Source organism: Clupea harengus, chromosome 19 (assembly GCF_900700415.2).
Source record: "Clupea harengus chromosome 19, Ch_v2.0.2, whole genome shotgun sequence".
NCBI classification, from domain to species: Eukaryota; Metazoa; Chordata; class Actinopteri; order Clupeiformes; family Clupeidae; genus Clupea; species Clupea harengus.
In genome coordinates this window covers 25,685,173-25,710,675 of record NC_045170.1, presented here as the reverse complement: position 1 = coordinate 25,710,675, position 25,503 = coordinate 25,685,173, and the positions used below count along the sequence as shown (strand labels likewise).

The window sequence follows — 25,503 nt, the reverse complement described above, 5'->3', positions numbered from 1 at the left end:
ATTGCAAGTGAGTGTTGCAGTGCAAACAATAGAATGTATTTTGTGGGGTAATGTAATGGCGGAGGAGTATTTATACAGGAAGGAAGGTGTAATAAACCAATCTGAAAGTGGATCAAGACTAGCATAACAACAAAACATCATAACAAGTATCAGATAGCCTGTGTTATTCGTGATGTGATAGCAGTTTTGTATTTAGTTCTTAGGCGTATCAAAGTAATCAAATTGAAGTTTGAACACATTTTGTGTTTCATAAATTGTTGATTTGAAGTGTTTTTTGTTGTTGTTGTTGTTGTGATCCACACACTAGAATGGACCCTCCGGGCCAGGCTATATCCACAGCAACACAAGAGCTCCTGCGATTGGCTGAGGCCAACCCAAACGGTGTGGCGACCTTTGACCCTGTGAATGACCTGCACCTGAAGAGTGTGGAGGTGGTGGAGGGGGTGATGAGGCAGCGTGTGCTACGGGACTGTCTTAAAGACTTCAAGTGCATCCATTCACCCACCTTCTCAGAACAGGTCTGTTCCACACTTCTTCTCCTAGACCACACCCCTCTTCTCCTAGACCACACCTCCTCTTCTCATAGACCACACCCATATTCTCCTAGATCACACCTCCCCTCTTCATAGGCCACACCTCCCCTTCTCATAGACCACGCATCTTATCTTAGACCACACCTCCCCTTCTCATAGACCACACCTCTTATATTAGACCACACACACCCCTTCTCATAGACCACACCTCCTCTTCTCCTAGACCACACCTCCTATTATCATAGACCACACCTCCTCTTCTCCTAGACCACACCTCCTCTTCTCCTAGACCACACCTCCTCTTATCATAGACCACACAGCCCCTTCTCCTAGACCACACCTCCTCTTCTCTCCCTTGCTCCCACTCCTCCTCTTTTCCTCTTTTCTCTTCAGCTGCTCTCCTCTTTTCCAAACAGGTCAGCTTCCCTCTTTATGCATCTTAGGTAGAGGTAGAGAAGTTGTTTAGTAATCAGAAGGTTGCTAGTTCGATTCCCTGTCGAAGCGTCCTTGAGCAAGACACTGAACCCCTAATTGCTCCTGATGTGCAGTGTGCCCTCAGTGTAAATGTAAAATGTCTATACATCCTTGTAAGTCGCTTTGGATAAAAGCGTCTGCTAAATGACTAAATGTAAAAATGTAAATGTAAATGCATCTTCATTGCTTCATTGAATTAACTGAAGTGATGTCATTTTGACAGCCTTGATTTTTTTTAATAAATTAATAATTAAGAATATATTCGTTTTCTATGGTACTGAATGAAACAATATGATGTTATTATATTCAAGGATATGATATCAAGGCTGTGCTGATGGTTCTGTAATGGAGGATGAGCTGGCAGACCTAAAGCCACACACAGATTCCCCTGGCAACTGGCACAGCTGGCATTGTACACACAGCAGCTCCAGCACAGGAAGCAGGAGATGCGAAAGAGCCATCTCATTAGAGTTCATTATCACCACACACACACACACACACACATACACACACACATACGGACATGGACACATCCTATCTCTCTGTTACCATTGCCATGCCAACTGAGAGGCCAGATTATGCCTGTCATGACTGTTTGTGTGGCCACAGTGTTGGATTGAATGCTGAAAACAGGATTGAGATTTAGATTCAGGAATTGCAATGTGTCTGTCTCTCTCTTTCTTCTCATCACTGCTAAGGTTCTGTCTTTTTCTCATCTAGCCACGCATCTTCCATGCCATCTCACATGCTTCCTTATTTATTCTGTCTTTCTTTCTTTCTTTCTCTCTCTCTCTCTTTCTCTCTGTTAGTTTGCCCGTGTCCAGGAGCGAATGCGGGTTCAGGAAGAGATGGATAAACTCCTCTTCCTCGTGTCCGATCAGTCTCTCTCCCTCCTGCCAGAGTACCACCAGAGGATTAAGGTTTGTTTCATGTCACCTGTTTGGCACCAAGGATCCATACCAGAAATACGCCAGCATATATTTATATCCCCTTTAAAATCCTGTTAAACCAGACGGCCTCTGAGCACCATGTGCCACAACACTGCTCCTCCATCAGGACACATTTCTGCTGTGCTGTGACGGAACATCACAAGTGTTGAGCTTCAGGTCCGCCATACTAGTTAGATCCTGAGCCTTCTTCAGGTCCGCCATACTAGTTAGATCATCAGCCTCTTCTTCAGGTCCTCCATACTAGTTAGATCATCAGCCTCTTCTTCAGGTCCGCCATACTAGTTAGATCCTGATGAGGCTGTCTTCTTCAGGTCCGCCATACTAGTTAGATCATGACTGAGCCTCTTCTTCAGGTCAGCCATACTAGTTAGACCTTGAGCCTGTCTTCTTCAGGTCCGCCATACTAGTTAGACCATCAGCCTGTCTTCTTCAGGTCCGCCATACTAGTTAGATCATCAGCCTGTCTCCTTCAGGTCCGCCATACTAGTTAGATCATGAGCCTCTTCTTCAGGTCAGCCATACTAGTTAGATCATCAGTCTCTTCTTCAGGTCAGCCATACTAGTTAGATCATCAGTCTCTTCTTCAGGTCCGCCATACTAGTTAGATCATCAGCCTGTCTTCTTTTTTTCTAAATGTTTGGGAGTCAGCATAAGCCAACTCCATGTTGGGTTGACAGTCTTTTAGTAGATTTCATGTTTGTATGTGTCAATGAAATGAATGAATGCTTCTGTGATAATGTAAGCAGAGCCATATAAACTAGTCTATGACCAGTAGTACATGACCAGTGCTCTCTGAAGTCTCATCTGGGTGGACAGCTACTATCAGAACAACGGAGGCGTTGTGTCTTACCTGATGTCCACTGACTGTAAATGGGTGGTGCTAATGCTGATGATCGAGATGATTATTGTGACCCATTATCTGTGTTCTATCAGGTTCTTCATTATTGTGAGCCACTGTGGCTGTGTTCTATCAGGTTCTTCATTATTGTGAGCCACTGTGGCTGTGTTCTATCAGGTTCTTCATTATTGTGGCTGTGTTCTATCAGGTTCTTCATTATTGTGGCCCACTGTGGCTGTGTTCAATCAGGTTCTTCATTATTGTGGCCCATTATGGCTGTGTTCTATCAGGTTCTTCATTGACCCACTGTGTTCTATTAGGTTCTTCATTATTGTGACCCAGTGTGGCTGTGTTCTGTGTTCTATCAGGTTCTTCATTATTGTGACCCATTGTGGCTGTGTTCTATCAGGTTCTGCATTATTGTGACCCATTATCTGTGTTCTATCAGGTTCTTCATTATTGTGACCCATTGTGGCTGTGTTCTATCAGGTTCTTCATTATTGTGACCCAGTGTGGCTGTGTTCTATCAGGTTCTTCATTATTGTGACCCATTATCTGTGTTCTATCAGGTTCTTCAGACACTGCAGTACATCGATGCGAGCGGGGCGGTGCAGCTGAAGGGGCGTGTGGCCTGTCAGATCTCCAGCCATGAGATGCTTCTCACGGAGCTGCTGTTTGAAAACACACTCAGCCCTCTGGCCCCCGAGGAGAGCGCCGCCCTGCTGTCCTGCCTGATCTTCACACAGAAGACCCAGGTGGACCCCCACATCACCAATACACTTCAGGAGGTATGATCTGTGTCTGTGTCTCTGTCTGTGTGTGTGTGTGTCTCTGTGTGTGTGTGTGTGTGTGTGTGTGTGGGGGGGGGGGTGTCTGTGTCTGAGTCTGTGTGTGTGTCTGTCTCTGTGTCTGTCTCTGTGTCTGTGTGTGTGTGTGTGTGGGGGGGGGGGGGGGGGGGGTGTGTGTGTGTCTTTCTGAGAGAGACAGAGAGAGAATGTGTTGCCTGTAGATTTACATCCAAGGTGTTTGGCCTGTGGGAACTGAAGAGCCTGGATTGAAGTGATCTTGCATAATCAGTAGTTGTCTGTGGAGTAAGCATATCTGTGTCTGTGTGGTATGCTGTGTGTTTGTGTGTGTGGATGTGTGTGTGTGTGTCTTTCTGTGTCTGTGTGGTATGCTGTGTGTGGATGTCTGTGAGGTATGCTGTGTGTGTTTGTGTGTGTGTGTGTGTCTTTCTGTGTCTGTGTGGTATGCTGTGTGTGGATGTCTGTGAGGTATGCTGTGTGTGTTTGTGTTTGTGTGTGTCTTTCTGTGTCTGTGTGGTATTCTGTGTGTCTGTGTGTGTGTGTGTGTGTGTGTGTGTGTGTGTGTGTGTGTGTGTGTGTGTGTGTGTGTGTGGAGATGATGACCCTGTTTTTGTACTCCCAGTCCCTGTGCTGTCTGCTGCCAAGTGCCCAGGCATGAGTAATGTTGAAGCGCTGCTTCCATCATTTATATGATTACCTAAGATTCACCCAATCTTTGAAAGGGAATTCACCAAATCTGTCCCCATCCTGGTGTGTGCAGGGGTTCTATATTTATTCAATGATCACATGATCAAATGCCCCAGTTAGATCAGCAGTTGGGGCAAATCTCCACCGTGTGTGTGTGTGTGTGTGTGTGTGTGTGTGTGTGTGTGTGTGTGTGTGTGTGTGTGTGTGTGTGTGTGTGTGTGTGTGTGTGTGTGTTTACTGTGTGTCCTATAGGCTGTGACTCACTTCTGTCTGAGCTATATTACTATATGAGTTTTTCCTCTACAGACACACACACACACACGCACACACACACACACACACACACACACACACACACACACACTCACAATCATCCACCCGCTGGCAAGGGCACTTCACCTGCTGCTTGAGCAGCAGACAGCACCATGTTGAGCAGCAGACAGCATCATGTTGAGCAGCAGACAGCACCATGTTGAGCAGCAGACAGCATCATGTTGAGCAGCAGACAGCATCATGTTGAGCAGCAGACAGACAGCACCATGTTGAGCAGCAGACAGACAGCATCATGTTGAGCAGCAGACAGACAGCACCATGTTGAGCAGCAGACAGCATCATGTTGAGCAGCAGACAGCATCATGTTGAGCAGCAGACAGACAGCACCATGTTGAGCAGCAGACAGACAGCGTCATGTTGAGCAGCAGACAGACAGCATCATGTTGAGCAGCAGACAGCACCATGTTGAGCAGCAGACAGCACCATGTTGAGCAGCAGACAGACAGCTCCATGTTGAGCAGCAGACAGCATCATGTTGAGCAGCAGACAGCATCATGTTGAGCAGCAGACAGACAGCTCCATGTTGAGCAGCAGACAGCACCGTGTCACAGTGTGTTGCCTACTAGCGTGCTGCTGAGTGTGTTAGCGTCCAGCCCTCAAACAGGGAACTGCTCTATCGAGGCCGTAAATTAGTGATGAACTCCACAGTTGTGTGTGTGTGTATGTGTGTGTGTGTGTGTGTGTGTGTGTGTGTGTGTGTGTGACAAATCCTGAGTGAGAGAGCATGTACCTTGGCAGTGTCTTCGAGCTTGAACACAGAAGGTTGGCTGTTCACAGGTAGTCCAACAGTAATCTGACTTTGATTCCCTTTGTGTGTGTGTGGGGGGGGGTGAATAATATACCCATGGGATTCTCCTCTCCCTCAACTCTTCCAATGGTTTTCTCTCTCTCTCTCACTCTTCCTCACCAGGGCATCAAGCAAGTGCTGTGTGTCGCTCAGAAGATTGGTGACCTGCAGAGGGAATGTGGGATAGCTCAGTCCGCTGAGGATTTCGTGTCTCAGTTCAAATTCGGCCTGACTGAGGTGGTGTACTGCTGGGCCAGAGGCATGGTGAGTCAGGACTGTCTTTCATCCATGACTGTCTGCCACGCCGCCATTAACTGTGTGTCTTGTCCTAGCGTTTATGGCAGAGTCTGATGCAACAGCCTTAAAGTGTTTATCAGTGCGTTTGGTATAGTTCTGTGCCTGTGTAAATATCAGTATTTAGTGTCGTACCTTAAAGTGTTTATCAGTGTGTTTGGTATAGTTCTATGCCTGTGTAAATATCAGTATTTATTGTATGTTTGGTATAGTTCTGTGCCTGTGTAAATATCAGTATTTAGTGACGTACCCTGCCATTGCTTTATAACCGTATTTCAATACGGAGCTCAAGGTCACAGTGCGGTGGAATGCTCTGCAGTCTTAATGTGTGTGTGAATCTCCTGCAGTCTTAATGTGTGTGTGGATCTCCTGCAGTCTTCATGTGTGTGTGGGTCTCCTGCAGTCTTAATGTGTGTGTGGATCTCCTGCAGTCTGCAGTCTTAATGTGTGTGTGGATCTCCTGCAGTCTGCAGTCTTAATGTGTGTGTGGATCTCCTGCAGGCTCCAGTCTTAATGTGTGTGTGGATCTCCTGCAGGCTGCAGTCTTAATGTGTGTGTGGATCTCCTGCAGTCTTAATGTGTGTGTGTGGATCTCCTGCAGTCTTAATGTGTGTGTGGATCTCCTGCAGTCTTAATGTGTGTGTGGATCTCCTGCAGTCTTAATGTGTGTGTGGATCTCCTGCAGTCTTAATGTGTGTGTGGATCTCCTGCAGGCTGCAGTCTTAATGTGTGTGTGGATCTCCTTCATGTCTTAATGTGTGTGTGGATCTCCTGCAGTCTTAATGTGTGTGTGGATCTCCTGCAGTCTTAATGTTTGTGTGGATCTCCTCCTTCATGTCTTAATGTGTGTGTGGATCTCCTTTATGTCTTAATGTGTGTGTGTGGATCTCCTGCAGCCCTTTGCAGAGATCGCCCAGCTGACGGACGTGCAGGAGGGCACCGTGGTGCGCTGCATCCAGCGGCTGGACGAGGTGCTGAAGGAGGTGCGGCAGGCGGCCAGGATCGTGGGAGACTCAGTGCTGGGGAGCAAGATGGAGAGGGCTTCACTCGCCATACGCAGGGACATCGTCTTCACAGCCTCTCTGTACACTCACTGAGACTGGGGGACGTGTGTGTGTGTGTGTGTGTGTGTGTGTGTGTGTGTGTGTGTGTGAGTGTGTGTATGTGGGGAGAGAGAGAGAGAGAGAGAAGGGGAGAGCCTGTCTGGCCATCTGAAGGGGACCTTACCCTCATTGCTCCTCTCTAAACACTGAGGAACAAATTCAAAGACCAGTTTGTGTGGTTGTGTCCGTAAGACTGACGTTTTCCCGTGTGATGTTGCTGTGTGTGAGAGAGAGAGAGAGAGAGAGTGTACAGAGCGCACTGCTGGGTCTGACCAAATGTTTCAATCTACGAACTTCAGTGGAACACTCCATGCATCGTGATTTACTGTAATAAAATGTACAGTAATAAAATGAACTGCATGTAACACATCATGTTTGGCTCCTTTACTTTTCCATGAAAGCGAACATTAGAGAGTATATTTAATGTCTTTGTTGGTCATATTTAATGTCTTTGTTGGTCTTATTTCCCAATTAAGACCATTACACCGTTGTCCATGTAGAAATGCAGATGTAGAAATATATTCGAACAATACATACCATTTTAGAGGGAGTTCAACCAAGTGAGTGGAAATATATTGTAGTTTTAGCACATATACTGTGTGAGGATCACAGGCGTAAAAGGGATTCGCCTGGGTTCTACTGTCTCTTTAAGACGGCGTTACTGTGTATCTGATTAATTCAATGTACCGCGATGCGTTAGAGGGGAGAAACCTATTTTCTGCCGTTGCGTTTGATATAGCCTACCAGTCAAGGGTTGGACAAGAGGCAAAATACACTGTGGGGGATTTACATCTAAATGAACACCAGCTCTATCGCGATTCAAGCAACGATTTATACATAACTATTTATATAATGTCTTCTAATTAGCTGCATGCAGTAGTACGATATTGCGTTTCGATTGAGAGGTGCAGACAGAAGACTGAAGTCTATTATAGAGGGGTGTTTTTAGAGCCATTGTCATCGTCTCTAAACGACATGTCGTCGGAGAAGCACGGTAGGATTTTGCCTTGTTTTTCTTACATAGCCTATTCCATTGTTGTGATGTCATGTCATTGCTAATTAAGTTAATTCCGATGTTTCGCAGAAGGAAACAGGCCGTGTAGGCTATGCTGCACATTTTGAGATTTGTTCTAAATTGAATTTAGGGTGGCGTTTTAGCCTTAAAATCGTTATTGCACCATGACGCACGATATGTGTCTCTCCATCCTCTCATTCTCCTCAGCACCATTTCCTCTGCATCCTCTGCATCTGTATAGTCTCTCGCCGTGAACACAAAGCTTACCGCGCACCGTGCCTTCTCAACTTTGCTTTGGATGCACTTCATTTGTCAAAGAAAAAGAGAGAGCAAAAACGCGCCTGACCCCTTGGAGTGGACTATATGGATACTGCCGTATAATAATTTGGTTTATGCCTTTGATTTCTCTCCCACCGACTCATTGTAGGCTATGCATCGGAGCTGCCTAAGTAGGCTAGTAATCGCCTATAATGGTGTGTTTCAGCGTTCCCCCTGTTCCTGCAAGTGTTCGTGGCTAGTTTACTGTGCAGCAGGAACGGAGCGGAACAGAAAAAAACGCATTGCACACAAGCGCATCACATATTTTAGCCTGCGCATAGCTCATTACATGTGAACCATGTAAAACAAAATGAACTGAGACCTGTCGGCGTCAGTGGGTCACCTTTTTGTTCTTTTCATGTATGATAATTAAATGCCGATATTAGAAAGGCTGTTTATGTGGCTGTTATCTTTTAGTGACATGCCCTTTTCTTGGAAGCGGAACTTCGCCTACCTCCTCCTATACCTATGTTTGTCTCATCATCTAGCAGGGCAAATACATCAGTAGGAGGACGTGGACCAAAAAGTATATATATAGTATATATATATAATATATTATTGAAAATATTGAACTGGTGTAGGCTACTAACATTATCAGACCTGAGAGTTACTCTCATATGGTTCCAACAAATAATGGCAACTTAAATGTCATCACAAACAGTGGAATTTTCCTATATAATATTTGAAAGCGCCTTGGCAATGCACAAACTGGCCTTCAGTATGAATTGTTTACTCTGAGATTACGGTAAACGGATTAGGCTACTTTACCATAATTGTAACTGTCAAGAACAACTTTGAATACTTTGTTCTTAGTACGAGTATGAGCTGTCATCTCCTGCTTTAGCTAAAATTAACAGTCTTTATATTGAGAGCGTTCATTAAATTTTGATTCTTCCTTCTAACTAATACATTAAATTGCGTAACTTACGTTACAAAACGTGACTGACGACGTTACATGTGACTGACGTTAACTATTTCAACATCAGCACAAATAGCTGATCTGAGGTTTTATTTGCTATGGATAAGGTAGGCCTAGCCTATGTTTTTCCAGTAATTTCATAAATATTGTAGCCATTTTAAACTACCAAACTTGTCTCTGGCAACCCGAGATGCAAGCAGAGATATGCAAAGTGTTGGCTTGTGGAATGTTTATTGTAAGGGACAAGTTTTCACGTTAGCCACGATAACGTCAGTGGCGCTATATTTATGTAATTACAGGAAAAATAATTTTCTTTGATTATTCCTCTGTGTTTATTACTGCGATATGGTGATAGATGCAAGATTCTGCTTTCAATAACTGAAGAAAATTTGTAATCAAAGTTTAATCAAACTACTTTTTCACTCACGCTCCAAATGTCCTCCACAGCTCAAAGAAGCACATAGCATTTTTTCCTTGTCAAGTAAGGGCCAATATAGTTAGCCATAAAACTTGAAACGTAATAATAAATCCAATTGCAGTTGTACAATAAAACTTGTCACAAAACCCTCAAATTTCTAATGTCAGTCATGACAGATTCATCCAGTATCCATCAAATACTGACAGCAGCTTTTATCATTTCAAGGAACAAGATAGTTACTAGGTGGTTGGCTGTTGCAGGTCTCGCTCTCTCTTTCTCTTTCTCTCTCTCTCTCTCTCTCTCTCCAGCAGCCTGCACCCCATGCTCTGAATCCAACCAGTGTATGTGTGGTGACAGTCAGGGGTTATATAATGCACATTTGTCCCTGAGCGTGACCTGTCTCTCTGCACTCGTTCATTTCTCCACACCCCCCTCTCTATCTCTCTGTATCTCAATGAGTCTCTGGCTTTGCTTCTCCCTTCTCTCTGCTGCAGTCATTTGGAGGCCCAAACCAGTCAAACTCTGATGGCAACATACACGCTACAAGCTGTCCCTGGCTCTGTCACTATGGGTTACACGAATATCACCTGCATCAGCTCAACAGCTGTTGCAGGGCGTTCGCTATTACCTTATCCATTTCATTCTGTTTGTGAAGGTCAGCTTCACATTTGGAAGCTTGAAAAATATGAAACAGTGTGTACATTTCCTTCATCACTAACCTATTTAAAACGTCTAGTAGGTTTTGAATGTCAGTCTCATTAGGTGTAATGATTAGTCCATTATTGTTTTGAACAAACATGGTGTTGGCTGGACAGAGACGAGCTTTGCTCTTGCCGAAGAACCCATTTCAAATGTTGGATAGATATTGTAGTCAGTTTGATGTTGCAGCTGAATAACGAGGTAAAAATGCTGTCAAACTACCATTTTGCCATTTCTCTCTCTCTCTCCCTCTCTCTCATTTATAAACACACTCACACTGTAATTTTGTATCTTCCGGTTTCAGGTCTGGATGAGTCAGGGAGGCAGCCAATGTCCCAACAAATGAACCAACAAATGAACCAACAAATGAACCAACAAATGAACCAACAAATGAACCAGCAGATGAACCAGCAGATGAACCAGCAGATGAACCAGATGCTTCCCCCTCCCTACATCCCCTCCCAGGACCCTAACATGCCCCCACAGGCACCCCCGAACCAAGGCTGTGGCCCCCAGCCCAACTACCCTCCTCCTCCGCCTCCTCCTGGCTCAGACGGGTACCATCAGGAGACTCAGTTCCACTGCGGGACTCTGGGTCATTCTCGGTCTTCTAACGGCTACACCGTGCAAACCCACGGCCCGGGGGGAACCGTCCAACACCCCCCTGTTGGGTACATGCACACAGGATACCCGCTTCAGCTTCAGCCATGCACAGCTTATGTACCCGTCTATCCCATTGGGACATCGGTGAGTAAGGTGCAAAAGAATATTATTTATTATGTTCTTGTGTTAATGTTTTTAACGTACATTTGATAGTGTCATGCTTTCAGTTTATTTCCCCAATATAAATATTACATTTTCAGGTACAGGTACAGTGTGTAGTTTAGTGGCATATATTAGTAGAAATGTAATATAGTATTCATAAGTATGTTTTTAGTAGTGTATAATTACCTGGAGTTACAATTCGTTGTGTTTTTTCGTTAGCTTAGAATGAACCCTTTGTATCTACATAGGGAGAGGGTCCTCTTCCAAGGAGTTTGTAATGTTGTGCCGGAATGTTTCTATAGTAGACCAAAACACTGGCTTGAGATAGGGCTTTTTGCATTTTGGGGCATTTGACGGCCACTGTAAGTACAAAGGGAAGGGTATTCAGCTGGTTGCAATTCACCACTAGATGCAACTAAAAAAGACACACTGTACCTTTAAATAGATATTACAGAATTTGTGCCTAAAGTTAACTAGCTGACAGCCAACAGATTTGTCTTGCAAACACCAGCAACAGAATAGTCGTTACTGATAAAAGCTTGCAAAGCCTCTGAAGTTGGCTCAAACTCCAAAACGAGGTTATGTATGCAAACAATTCCAAGATGAGGAGTCCAACTACCAATATACGCCAAAACAGTTATGATATCTCCACATCAAAAGCGTACTGGGCACTCTCTATAAAACAAAACAGTTATGATATCTCCACATCAAAAGCGTACTGGGCACTCTCTATAAAACAAAACAGTTATGATATCTCCACATCAAAAGCGTACTGGGCACTCTCTCTAAACCAAAACAGTTATGATATCTCCACATCAAAAGCGTACTGGGCACTCTCTATAAAACAAAAAAGTTATGATATCTCCATGTCAAAAGCGTACTGGGAACTCTCTATAAAACAAAACAGTTATGATATCTCCACATCAAAAGCGTACTGGGCACTCTCTCTAAACCAAAACAGTTATGATATCTCCACATCAAAAGCGTACTGGGCACTCTCTATAAAACAAAACAGTTATGATATCTCCACATCAAAAGCGTACTGGGCACTCTCTCTAAACCAAAACAGTTATGATATCTCCACATCAAAAGCGTACTGGGCACTCTCTATAAAACAAAACAGTTATGATATCTCCACATCAAAAGCGTACTGGGCACTCTCTATAAACCAAAACAGTTATGACTCTCTAAAGGTCCCGATTCAGATCCATCAAATGTGGCCGCTACTGAGTGCTTTCCCAGTCCTACTTACAGGTGCGTTTCTATCTCTTTCACATGACCATGTACCATCAAAATCAATTTGATACAAATTACCTACTTACAAAAAAAACTTTTTTTTCTTTGAAACAGTTTCCTCAAATATCAGGTTAACATCAAAAAACCAGATCATGCCACATCCTATTGATCGGAATAAAAACCAGATCATGCCACATCCTGAATGATTGGAATAAAAACCAGATCATACCACATCCTGAATGATTGGAATAAATACCAGATCATGCCACATCCTATTGATCGGAATAAATACCAGATCATGCCACATCCTGAATGATTGGAATAAATACCAGATCATGCCACATCCTGAATGATTGGAATAAATACCAGATCATGCCACATGCTGAATGATTGGAATAAAGCTGCATTTCCTGCTATATTTAATATATTTATAGGCTACAAGATAAAGGTCAAAAACTAATTTAATTGAACCCATGACCCATAGTGAAATCCCTTTCTCACCTTCGACTCAGGCCAGCCACTGATTGCAATGACAAAGTAACCAACACAGCCTTGTTCAGACTACTATGTGTAATACGAATTGATCAGTTAGTGTCGCCAAGTGGTTTAAGGCTCTGGGCTCTTGAAAGCACTTTGAGACATTTTCAATTGTTATTGTCGCTAAATAAATAAAAATTACTTTAATTTAATTTAATTTAATTTAATTTAATCTGAACTTAAATCACTCATACATCTATTGTGTTTTCCCTCCCAGGGTCAGCCCTACATGCCTAATGGAGGCCCCCACCCTGGCGTGGCCCCTGGGCAGATGGCGATGCAGATGCCCCCTGGCATTGCCTTGATGGAGACACGGCGCGCCCCACATGACTACCTACCCATTGCTGTCCTCACCACCGTCTGTTGCTTCTGGCCTACAGGAATCATAGCCATCATCAAAGCCATGCAGGTGGGCATCTGTGTGCATGTGCGTGTGAGTGTGAGTGTGGGTATGTGTGGGTGTGTGTGTGGGTGTATGTGGGTGTGTGTGTGTGGGTGTATGTGTGTGTGTGTATTTATGTGTGTGTGTGTGTGTGTGTGTGTGTGTGTGTGTGTGTGTGTGTGTGTGTGTGTGTGTGTGTGTGTGTGTGTGTGTGTATTTGTGTATTTGTGTGTGCATGGAGTAAAATGATAAGGCCTTCATCATCCTTACCTCCGCTTCTTTTCCTCTTATCTCTCTCTCTCTCTCTCTCTCTCTCTCTCTCCACCTCCCTTCTGTCAGGTGCGCACAGCGGTTGCTAGGGGAGATATGGTTACTGCGGAGATTGCCTCCCGAGAGGCACGGAACTTCTCCTTCATCAGTCTGGCGGTGGGCATCGCCTCCATTGTGCTCTGTACCATCCTAACAGTGGTGGTCATCATTGCTTCCCAGCATCACGAGGACGACTGGGAGCCATAGGAGGGGGAGAGTAGGGTGGAGGGTGAGGTGGAGGTGGAGGTGGTGTTGGCAAAGGTTGGTGGAGAATGTGGGCCCTAATAACAGACTCCTTTTCCTGCTGCTAAATGTCGAAGGGCGCAAATGGTTTAACGGTTCTGACTGACTGACTGACAACACTGCACTGACGACGTCCTGGTGAACTAGCAAACATTGGCATTCATGCTTCACTGCAAACATGGCAAGCATTTAAGTGACTTCAGTGTTGTCACCAAGGCTTAAATGCAACATTTACCATACTTCACTTCTCAGACATGGGTCAGTATGTAGGCCCCACAAACACATTCCATATCTGATGTACACACAAGCACACACACACACATGTACACACACACATGCACACACATGCACACACACACACGTACACACACACACACACACACACACACACAGACAAATAATTTGAAGAAGGTTCATCTACTATTATAGAACAAGCATACACGTACACACTGACATCACTAGCGTTATTATATTCAGAGCTGCTCCTTTAGTATTAAATAGCATTAATGGTTATGAATTAATCATACATGCTGTATATTTTATTGTTGTGCTAGTTGGTATTCAGTAACTTGATTGAATCTTTTTTGTCATTCATTATTGTAGGTCACCAGTGGTAGAGTAGTAACAAAACAGATTAAACTGCCAAAAAGAGGTTAAAGAAGTTCAAAGTGATTCAACAGGTATTTTAGAATGACTACAGTCAAATACAACCAGGGTGGGGGACTTGACTATGACTTCTGCCAAATACATTCATGTGTCAATACAAAGATCTCTGTTAAACAGATAATGCCAATGATAAGTCACAGTGTATAAAACCTATAGTCAGTGTTTTCCTCTCCTATGTTGAGAGGATACCTAATGAGTAGATGTGCCAGAATAAATCATGTTGCCCCTACAGTGTTGCTGTAGAATGCTGTAGTTAGCTATAAGAATGTATTGAGGCGTATAATGGGAATATCATCTCTAGTTTTACTCTCTGGGCCTAGAGAAGAGCCTCATGATACATCAGTTTGCTTATCAGTTGATTTTCTTTGTTTGTTTGTTTGTTTTTCTAATGTCTCTGGATAACTTTGGTTAATTATTTATTTGTGATTTTATTCAATTATTTATATGCATAGCTATTGGTGAATTTTGTCAAAGCTGCATTATTTCTTGTGAGAAAATAGTTTTTTTTTAAATCCATAGATATCAGCTTGTTGTTAGTTATGGTATGCTTATACTTTAAATCAGGCATATTTTGACTACGCATGTGACAGTATGAACCTTCAAGTTGAATCTGAGAGTACTGCAGCTCTTTTTCTTGACATCTAAGAACATACATCAAGCTTCCTTCTAATAAATGTCGGTTTAAACAGTGCTAAAATATGTAGGGCTACAGGAAATGTACCTTGCCAAGTGAAACGTTGGTGATATACTTGGACAGCACACTTCAAATGACCTGGAATTTTGGGCCAGTGGGAACAGACCCAAAGGAACAGGGTGTCTGACGTTAGATAAAGTGTCTGGCCAAGAGTAGAGTGTGAAAATAAAAAGAACACCATTGTACATAGACTGAGCGGACACCTGAGAGAACACTTTGTCGTGTCATTGTATAAGTGACAATTCCTCAGTGTAGTACAATGTTAGGGCACACAGTTGACTCCATGTCAGATCTCATGATCAATTTCAGCTCCAATGTTTTGAAGAACTGACCTTGTGTGTTTATAATATATGATCGGGTGGTTTTTACAGAACACTGTAAAAACGAAGGCATGGTGATGTTGATTTCAAGAACTTTTCAACAATTAGTTTGATATGTTGACTCCATACTATCAATCTAATAACGTGCCGGATCAAAGCTGTTACCATTTTATGTCTTCGGTGTGATAAGTTGCGCAGATAATTCCGTGTGTGTTGTTTTTTTACGATGTACAGCCCTCCAACAGTATCTTTGATCAGACACAGGAATGCACCTCTGATCCTGTGTTCACAGCCCAGTGGCTTCTCCTGCTCTTGTGCTCTGCTCTAGCTAGCTGGCTATGATGTAACATGTGGATTGGAAACTGCTCATGAGCATACATTCTGATTGACTGCTGTCACCATGGCAACCTACCTCTGGTTCCATTATTGACATCTTTCTGCGCCCTGCCCCCAGTCTGCCTCTGTGTGAGCCTGTGCTTTATACCTGATAGCATCTATGTCTCAGAGGCAAATGGGTGATAATATACTGTTTAATAGTAAGAATAACAATGAAACTATATTTATATAGAAACAGAGACATGTCGACCCTTTGAATCAAAGGCTGTTGTTTGAAATCAGCACTCCCATTAATCTTTAAAAAGTAGACAGTAACTCCCTTTTGAGTTGTTTTGTATTTCACAGTTTGGACAAAAATGTTGCCATATCTTCTTTTTCTCCCATCGCTATCAATAGGCTAAATGACGAGCTTCATAATGACTGGAAACAGTCGAGAAAGTGTTTTGTGCAATTCTTCTGAATGACTGCAGCGTTGCTTTGCAATGCCTGTGCCAAGAAGGGTGAGCGAGCTTGCCTTGCTTACCTTCATTTTAATGATTCCATACACAGTCACAGAACATTGCTGGCTAATATTATTTGAACCCTCTTTCTTTTTATGCCTAGGCAGAAACAGATGTGCATCCACAGTACATACAGTTCATTCCCAGCAAATATTGCTGGATTTAGATAACCCTGTGAAAATGCTTTACCCCCTGCAGTGTTTAATATGTGTGAGAGATGAGAAAACAAAAGAGATTCTGCCTGGTTACCTATGGCTACTTCGGACTACTACTAGCTCTCTAAGCTTGCAATCATGCCACACTTGACTGTGGCCCATTGGACAAGGATGCCAGCTCACCTGTGTTAAAGTGCTTAGGGGTTTATTGTAACACATGAATTTGTTGTATAAAGTAAGTTGAAGAATTAAAGACAAATGTTTGGTTGTGAAAATGTTGACAGTGGCAGTTATTTTCTGTTTCCTCCTTTCACTACCTCCTTCCTGTGTGTGTGTGTGTGTGTGTGTGTGTGTGTGTGTGTGTGTGTGTGTGTGTGTGCGCTTGTATACGTTGGAGTGTGTGTGTGTGTGTGTGAGTGTGTGTGTATGTATGTGTGTGTGTGTGAGTGTGTGTGTGTGTGTCTGAATTTTCCATTGCTCCATCTCAAAGGTGCTATTTTTAGTTGCCCTGTTTTTTTCTCTCCATTTTTGTATCTGTCTTTTCCTCTCTGTCATTACGAGCAGAATGAGCAATGGACACTCTCACTTGTTCTCTTTCTCTCTCTCTCTTACATAGGAATGAATGAATGTATTTGTATCATGATGTTAGTAATAGTTGGGAACCATGTACAGGATGCACATGGATACTATGCTTGTGCCATACTACAGAGAGAGAGATGGCAATGGGAGGGTGTGTGTGTGTGTGTACAGTGGCAGGAGTGGGGCCAGACTGTGTCTGTGGGATGACAGATGGTCGTTTAACCACCCAAAGAGACTCAGCGGCTCTGTGATCGTTTACCTTGGCCTCCCGCTGTAGCTCTCGGCTGCACCAGAATGCCACAGCACTGATGCCCTGGCCGACCTATGCCATCAGTCTGGCTGTGTTCATTTGTGTTGCCATGCGGGCACCATGTATCTGCACGCCAGCCACTTCCACGGCTCAGCTGAGGGTGATTAACAGCCTGGATGCCGAAGCGATCACACTGAGCAGGTCACACTCCTCCAGCAGCACGCCAATGTCTGCCTATTCACTTACCACTGAAGACAAATACAGCGCTCCGGTCAGCCCACAACATTTATTTCAGTCAGTTGAGAACTGATATTTTTAGTTTTTTTTTCATTCATATAAATCTATCTTAATACTGACAACTGACAAATGATATTACATCATATTTTTTTAAAGAAAAGAAATTAAAGAAATTACCTCAGTACCTTTACACTGTCATGTAAAAAGCATGTCTAATACTCTCTGAAACATCCATACTTAGTCTCTAACAGTACATAAGTGGATCATTCACTATTGAAACGTATAGAATGTGTACATAAATGTGGCTTAAATGTCTCTCTTAATGCAAGACTTTTAGATTGACATACTGACAGAGACACAGAGCAGCAGTTGTACAGTGAGATCTCCTTCCGTTAATGAGTCCTTGTGGGGCACGGGAAAGTCTCTCAGATACCAGCAGCTTTATGTAGGCGGAACTATAAATCAGTAGAAGCTGCTGTGCTATGTCCTGTAGAAAAAGAACAATTATATTTTTTAAAGATGAAAATGGATTAATGGTTAAATACTGCACAGGATGTGTTTGGACATTGTGAACATTGCATCTGCAAATAACTTTTCAACACGCAGTTACATTAGGCAACCATTTCAGTTGCAGTCTGAAAAGAGATGTTGTTCCCTGCCTATTCAAATGATTTGTGTGTAGTGTATAAACAATGCTAACATTATGCTAACAGCATATTAGACTTACATAGACCATATTCTACTACCTTTGCAATAGGAGTACAGCCATTTTGTTGTTTTCACCTACCTGTGCCGGTAAGGTGTGGTCTGGCACAAGACTGAGGTTTTTTGTGAGTTTTGTCTCCTCCCGCTGACTAGAGGGAGTACTGCGATTTGTGTCTTCATTCTCTTCCAACAACGGGCGCTCCTCTTCAGGAACATCATGGTCCAGTGAGATTGCATCAGGGTCATAACTCATTACCTCTGTCACCAAGGTCAGACTGGACATTCTTTTCTTCAGCTTTTTCTGAAAGTGTGGTTGAAATGCATACATTTTGGAAAGGGTTGTTCCCATGTACCAACAGGAATTTACCAGGGATTGTTGACTGAAATTGCACTTTTTTACAACCTGCAGAGCCTTGATATAGTTTAGTTTGTTGTTATCAAAGCTGAGTAAAAGACAGTCAGGATTTAAGGTCTATTCTGGGGTATTGATCATCCTTGTCTTGATCTCTATGCAATACCTGTCCCTGTCCCAAACAGTACGACTGACTGTGGCCAAAGGATGTGTAAGTTTATACAGATCAATACTTTTGTAGTACACAACATCAACTGATACACGTACCTGCAGCTCATCTCTGACAAAACTCATGTTCTCAAGAGCTTCTGTGAGGCCAGCCAGGCAGGGTGTCAAGTCCCAGTAAACACAGAAGAGCTGAAACAGACAGAGAGAATAGAAATGTAGCAGCACAAAGATTGTGTGTGTGTGTGTGTGTGTGTGTGTGTGTGTGTGTGTGTGTGTGTGTGTGTGTGTGTGTGTGTGTGTGTGTGTGTGTGTGTGTGTGTTAACTTCATCATAACAGTATCAGTAACAGTATCCAGATATGCTAAGATATGATTCTTTGGTAATGCCAGTGCTGACGATAGTCTGGCATTCCAGTAATGCAACACTGTTTCATCACAGTACAATCTCCTGGGAACTGAAAACAGTGAGTGGACAAAGGGGAGGTGTTTCTCAGCATTTGTTAGGTCAGTGTTTGTTACATGTTCTACGTTAATGTTGTATGAAGCAGCACAGGTCTCAACAGGTCACATGTGGAACTAAACACTGCCTCCACCTTAGACTGAGAGCCTCTGAAGGAGTGTGCAAATGACACATCAAAAATAGCCTAAACCATCATTGGCTCATTTATGGTAAATGTAGTCAAATATTTTCTTAGCAGCAGAAGAACCTTTTTGAGTTTTTTTCTCTTTTTAGAAGGCAATACATCAGCACTGTTTGTATGTGTCAAATGCCTGTACATGTATGGTTGTGCATGTGTGTGTAATTCTACTATTATGAATAGCAATAGAAACAAGGAAATTACTTCAATTGAAAATCAATTGTATTTGCAAACTTTTGGCTAGACAGTAGGTCACTGGTGATCACTTAATTTCTTAGTAGAGCTTTGAAGTTTAAAAAGTGCCAGAGATCATGCCTAACCCAATACTGGGGAGTATAGGCGAACATAAGCTGTGTGCATTCATCATAGACCACATAGTATGGTATAGAAAACATCTGGGTGAGGTGGTGCATCCAGATAGAATTACACCATAGTTTTCACAGTGTCTCCAATACAATACAATACGTGATTGAAATACAACACAAGGGGTTTTCCCCCTCACACATGAATCCGATGTTACCAATTGTCTCTTGGAGGGCTGTTAAAGACATACACAGAGTGGAAGTAAAGAGCATACCTGCAGTGTTCCTGTACACTGCTGTACCCAGTCTGCCACCCCTATCAGCAGAGAGTGTCTGATCAGCCTCTCATTCACCTGGATCAGCCGGGTGTCTATGTTCATGTTGATCTGTGGAGAGCCATTTTGGGAGGTGAATATTGTAATACTGGGAAAAAAGGGAGCAAGCATCCATTGTCTGTTTGTAGATGACAACTGCAAGTGAGATTAGGACTCCACTTTCACATGCTATCTCTACATTCTGAGGTCAAGAGTTCAGTGTGTACTGTGTGGCGTTACTGAGGGTTGAGTTCAGAGTTCAGAGTTCAGCGTTTACTGTGTGGGCATTACTGAGGGTTGAGTTCAGTGTTTACTGTGTGGCACTAATGAGGGTTGAGTTCAGTGTGTACTGTGTTTACTGTGTGGCATTAATGAGGGTTGAGTTCAGTGTTTACTGTGTGGCACTAATGAGGGTTGAGTTCAGTGTGTACTGTGTTTACTGTGTGGCATTAATGAGGGTTGAGTTCAGTGTGTACTGTGTGGCATTACTGAGGGTTGAGTTCAGTGTGTACTGTGTGGCATTACTGAGGGTTGAGTTCAGTGTTTACTGTGTACTGTGTGGGCATTACTGAGGTCAAGAGTTCAGCGTTCACTGTGTGGGCATTAATGAGGGTTGAGTTCAGTGTTCAGCGTTTACTGTGTGGGCATTACTGAGGGTTGAGTTCAGTGTGTACTGTGTGGCATTACTGAGGGTTGAGTTCAGTGTGTACTGTGTGGCATTACTGAGGTCAAGAGTTCAGCGTTCAGCGTTTACTGTGTGGCATTACTGAGGGTTGAGTTCAGCGTTTACTGTGTGGCATTACTGAGGGTTGAGTTCAGTGTGTACTGTGTGGGCATTACTGAGGGTTGAGTTCAGCGTTTACTGTGTGGCGTTACTGAGGTCAAGAGTTCAGAGTTCAGTGTTTACTGTGTGGCATTACTGAGGGTTGAGTTCAGCGTGGCATTACTGAGGGTTGAGTTCAGTGTGTACTGTGCGGGCATTACTGAGGGTTGAGTTCAGAGTTCAGCGTTTACTGTGTGGCATTACTGAGGGTTGAGTTCAGTGTTTACTGTGTGGCATTACTGAGGGTTGAGTTCAGTGTTTACTGTGTGGCATTACTGAGGGTTGAGTTCAGTGTTTACTGTGTGGCATTACTGAGGTCAACAGTTCAGAGTTTACTGTGTGGCATTACTGAGGGTTGAGTTCAGAGTTCACTGTGTGGGCATTACTGAGGGTTGAGTTCAGCGTGGCATTACTGAGGGTTGAGTTCAGCGTGGCATTACTGAGGTCAAGAGTTCAGAGTTCAGCGTGTACTGTGTGTGCATTACTGAGGGTTGAGTTCAGAGTTTACTGTGTGGGCATTACTGAGGGTTGAGTTCAGTGTTTACTGTGTGGCATTACTGAGGTCAAGAGTTCAGAGTTCAGTGTGGCATTACTGAGGTCAAGAGTTCAGAGTTCAGTGTTCAGTGTTTACTGTGTGGGCATTACTGAGGTCAAGAGTTCAGTGTTTACTGTGTGGCATTACTGAGGGTTGAGTTCAGTGTTTACTGTGTGGCATTACTGAGGTCAAGAGTTCAGCGTGTACTGTGTGGCATTACTGAGGGTTGAGTTCAGTGTTTACTGTGTGGCATTACTGAGGGTTGAGTTCAGTGTTTACTGTGTGGCATTACTGAGGTCAAGAGTTCAGTGTGTACTGTGTGGCATTACTGAGGGTTGAGTTCAGTGTTTACTGTGTGGCATTACTGAGGGTTGAGTTCAGCGTGTACTGTGTGGGCATTTTTGTTTATGCATTTATTTGAAAAGGGACAGTGTACATTGATAAACATTTCCCAAGAAAAATGTAAATGCACCGGAATTAGCTAGGTTAGCTATTTTTCATCCGTTGTCCCTTGGCAGGGAATGACAGAGAGATACGGAAATAAAAGAAAGAAATAATAATACAAAATTATATAATTAAATTTACATGACTGAGGGTTGATGGGTTTGTTAGTTGCTGGGCTCATTATGAGACCCACTGCAGCTTATCTGTGTCTAACAATACAGACCATTTATTCTGCAGTTAGGAACAAGACAAGGTCATGAGAATTACTACCCCCTCACGATAACATTTAACACAACAAGAAATATAACAGCTACATATTATACTCCATGTATTATTTATATTGATGTACCTCTTTGCTGTTGTGGTGGAGAATGAGGAGAATCACTGTAGTAAAGGCGATGGAAACCAGGCTGACACACAGACAAAGCACCCAGAAATCTGTGATAGTCTCTCCCATGTAGAGATGGACCGTAGAGTACACACCACACCACAGCACTAGATACAGCACCTGGCAGGGAGACAGAGATGACAGAGAGAGAGCTTTACAAGTATCACTTTGCCCTTTGACTCTGCCAAACTTCTTGGTCATAAATGTAGTTTGTTCCTGTTAGCAGTGGTCCATAAACAATTCTATCAGCTAATGGGCAGAAATATATGGCACTGGCATAGATGCATTGGAAGAGGCAGACCGATGCAAAAGCTTGGATGTTCAGTTGGCCCCATGCATTTTTGGAAAAACATGAGATTAAGTTCACAAGGTGAGGTCTGGCTTTCATTTTACATTTACCTACGGACAGACAACACTAGGCTGAGACAACCCTACACCAGTGCCAGTAGCAAGAGAATAGATAAACATTAAAGAGGGAAATAAGTATAAATCTTGTGTCCTTACTGGGGTCAGGATGAAGTGGAAGACGTTGGAGTTGAAGAAGAGGAATCTGCGTACAGATGAACTGCCCAGAGCACTCTGAAGAGGGGCCTCAAAGTCCTGTGTAGGGATCTGATATGAGAGCACCACAACACAACAAAGGTTTGTCCAACAGTAGCCCAGAGCAAGTGCAAACAAGGCAGTACAACTCATGATCTAAGTCATCAAGATTCATAGAGTGCACATTCAGTATATATTGGGGAACATTATCTACTTTCACAACGAATGCATCACTGGTGCAGTTTTTCAAGTATTTTAAATATTTTTGACAAACTTTTCACAGGTCTGTTGACAAAATATGGTCAACTGCACTGTTGGTGATAAGCAATGTCTAAGAAGGACTTCAACATGATGACAACTCTGAACATTTTGAAACAAAGGTGTCATTCAAGGAAATGGTATTTCTAAACAACTGACAAAAACACTGTTGTTACGTATCAGTTGTATTTTACATCTTTAAACAAATAAGTATTTAAAAACAGAGAGCGAGAGAGAGCGAGAGAGAGAGAGCGAGAGAGAGAGAGAGAGAGAGAGAGAGAGAGATATATATAGAGAGAGAGAGAGAGAGAGAGAGAGAGAGAGAGAGAGAGAGAGAGAGAGAGTTGACTTGAGTGGGATTGGCAAGGACCTGAAAGCCTTTCCGCTCCAGTAGACCCCGACAGAGTGAAAGGTCAAACCTCGGACTGAACACAGAGGAGCTGGGAACGGCCAACACACACTGGCCTAAACACAAGAGGGATTTGTCTTTTAGAATGATCACATAAATGAATAGAGAGACATCATATATCATATATTACTTATTCAACCTAACTTGAAATTTAGAAAATGTACATGAGAAAGAGAGTGAAGAATCAAAAACAGCAACCGCAACTGAAAAGAGACAGACATTGATAGTGAGCTGTCAAAGTGTGAGATCAAATAAAGATATGAGGTGCCAAGAGCACAGGAAGCCACACACATTTCACTGCCAGATAACCAGACAGTTGTGATGCTCAACAGCAACACATGACCAGTGCTGATAGGGCAGGGCTCGAGTTTACAAACTAACAGGGGTGAGCCAAGCCACTGTCAGGGTGAGGCAACTCCATACCATTGGTCCATTTAGGTGCTGGACTGTTTCCTGGTTGGGTCCTGGTGGGCTGAAGGTGCGACGCAGTTTCACTAGTGACACTTTTTGAATTCTCTCGAGTCAGTTTGAGTCTCTCTTCCATCTTTACAGGATGTTATGGTGCCTGAGGAGGAGAACAAGCACATGGATTTGTCCAATACCTGTTATCAGAAATTCATGGATAACTATGCAGAGGTGTACTTCCCATTAAAGCAACCAAAAGCACTGTAGGAATACAGTAGAAACTGCCAACAATTTCATGCCACCTACAACGGCTGGAAATCATTCAAAGTCATCTGACGTCATGAACATTGCAGTATGTGATGTGAAACAAATTGGAGAAGCAGTGTTTGATCGGATCAGAGGGCAGTTTCATAGCAAGCATCAATGTAGGTTTACAGAGGGGGAAAAACATCTCGGCTTAAGTCACTTCCCTTTTTCAATTGTGGTCTCTGACTTTAATGAAGTGCTTGTTAAAAACTAGTATTTGACAGTGATGGCAATGTTGCCACAGTACAGCAGTTTTTGGTAACAACAACCTTTAACAACCTGTTCTTTAACAACCTGTTCTTCGATTGACTACTTTCTATTTCAACAAAAATCTTCACAGGAAGCAATTTTCTAAAAAAGTATTTTCGTTCCCCAAAGACCCCAATGTTTATTGTTCTACCCTTACTGTACACAAGATTAAATTCAAATGGACAGAAATAAAAACAAATAGAATACATACACATTCATGCAGATGAACCAATAGTTACTGAGCTGGACCCATCACATGAGCACTATTCACCACGACACACACGCTCCTGCTCAACAGCTTGACATCCTGAAGATTGATGTAGTATGAAGAGATGTTGCAATTACATATCCCTTCTGAGGGAATATATATCCTCTGTGTCCTCTTCTCCTCTGTGCTCTAGCATACTTGTATACACTCTTAGCCAAGTACATATACACACACGCAGACACAAACACACTTACTGCTTGCCTGCAAATGAGCCAAAGACATTTTATCGGAGAGGTGTGAAAAAGCAGTGTGTCATTGTGGTGACGCCTTAGTCTCCTCCCCTCCACTTGACTGACAGTTACTTTCTCTCTCTCTTTTTCTTCGAAGATTTCCTGAATTTCTTGAATTTTAGAGACTAAACCGCTTTGTATAACCTTATACCCCTTTTTAAAAAATAGATTAATTTGTCACGTTATGTCCTTTGTTTACTCTTTCTCATTGGCATAATTCAGACACACGCAGATTGCATACTCTCTTGGCAGTTACTTCCTGCTGAGACCTATAAATGAGACGCCTCTCTTTGGTTTCCTCTCCATGTTTTAGTCTTCTCTCTCTAGTTCCTTTTTCTCATTCTATTTTCTCAGTATCCCTTTCTCTCTCTCACTCTGCCTGTGAGCAGGCATGTGACTTGGATCAGTTGGGCCACATGACTAAAAGAATTCCCATAGTATTTCTCAAGTCCATGGGGAGTGTGCATGTGGTCACTCACACCAATGGAGGCCTTATTCTCACGGGAAATGTATGAGTGTCAAGTTTCATTAGTTTAAATCATCAGTAGAAATGAAATGAATACCAATGAGATGATTGGGAAAAGAGGCTCATAGAAACCAAACTTTATCAGTACAAAACTAAGGATTATAGTGTTTCTGGAAAGCACACATGAGTATGACATTCAATTAAATTTAATTTAATTTAATTTAATTCATATAGTGCCATAACTATACAATTGTCTCAAGGCGCTTTACAGAGCCCAGAGCCAGGACCCCCTTAGTGCAAGCACAATGGCAGCAGGGGCAA

At 43.0% G+C, this 25,503-nt stretch overlaps 3 protein-coding genes across 3 annotated transcripts in view; 2 read left to right on the top strand and 1 right to left on the bottom strand.

Annotated features, from left to right (window-relative positions):
- skiv2l (SKI2 homolog, superkiller viralicidic activity 2-like) overlaps positions 1 to 7,170 on the top strand; it is a 21,921-nt gene extending 14,751 nt beyond the window's left edge. Inside the window, exons 25-29 of the mRNA XM_012836099.3 lie at positions 308 to 518; positions 1,817 to 1,927; positions 3,365 to 3,583; positions 5,532 to 5,672; positions 6,599 to 7,170. Coding sequence (XP_012691553.2) covers positions 308 to 518; positions 1,817 to 1,927; positions 3,365 to 3,583; positions 5,532 to 5,672; positions 6,599 to 6,799 — 883 coding nt within the window. The 3' untranslated portion in view covers positions 6,800 to 7,170. The remainder of the gene's footprint in view (positions 1 to 307; positions 519 to 1,816; positions 1,928 to 3,364; positions 3,584 to 5,531; positions 5,673 to 6,598) is intronic.
- A 27-nt stretch (positions 7,171 to 7,197) lies between these two features.
- prrt1 (proline-rich transmembrane protein 1) lies at positions 7,198 to 13,656 on the top strand. Its single transcript, XM_012836041.3, has 4 exons — positions 7,198 to 7,799; positions 10,479 to 10,921; positions 12,930 to 13,121; positions 13,434 to 13,656. Exons 1-4 carry the CDS (start codon positions 7,781 to 7,783, stop codon positions 13,608 to 13,610), a joined length of 831 nt encoding a protein of 276 aa, XP_012691495.2. The 5' UTR covers positions 7,198 to 7,780; the 3' UTR covers positions 13,611 to 13,656.
- Positions 13,657 to 17,413: 3,757 nt separating this feature from the next.
- LOC105907677 (transmembrane protein 268) lies at positions 17,414 to 25,147 on the bottom strand. The gene is made up of 9 exons (XM_012836040.3): positions 24,430 to 25,147; positions 23,682 to 23,823; positions 23,220 to 23,314; positions 22,556 to 22,663; positions 22,013 to 22,171; positions 19,823 to 19,933; positions 18,708 to 18,797; positions 18,171 to 18,389; positions 17,414 to 17,870 (listed from the first exon to the last, which is right to left on the bottom strand). Exons 2-9 carry the CDS (start codon positions 23,800 to 23,802, stop codon positions 17,703 to 17,705), a joined length of 1,071 nt encoding a protein of 356 aa, XP_012691494.2. The 5' UTR covers positions 23,803 to 23,823; positions 24,430 to 25,147; the 3' UTR covers positions 17,414 to 17,702.
- Positions 25,148 to 25,503: the final 356 nt, after the last annotated feature.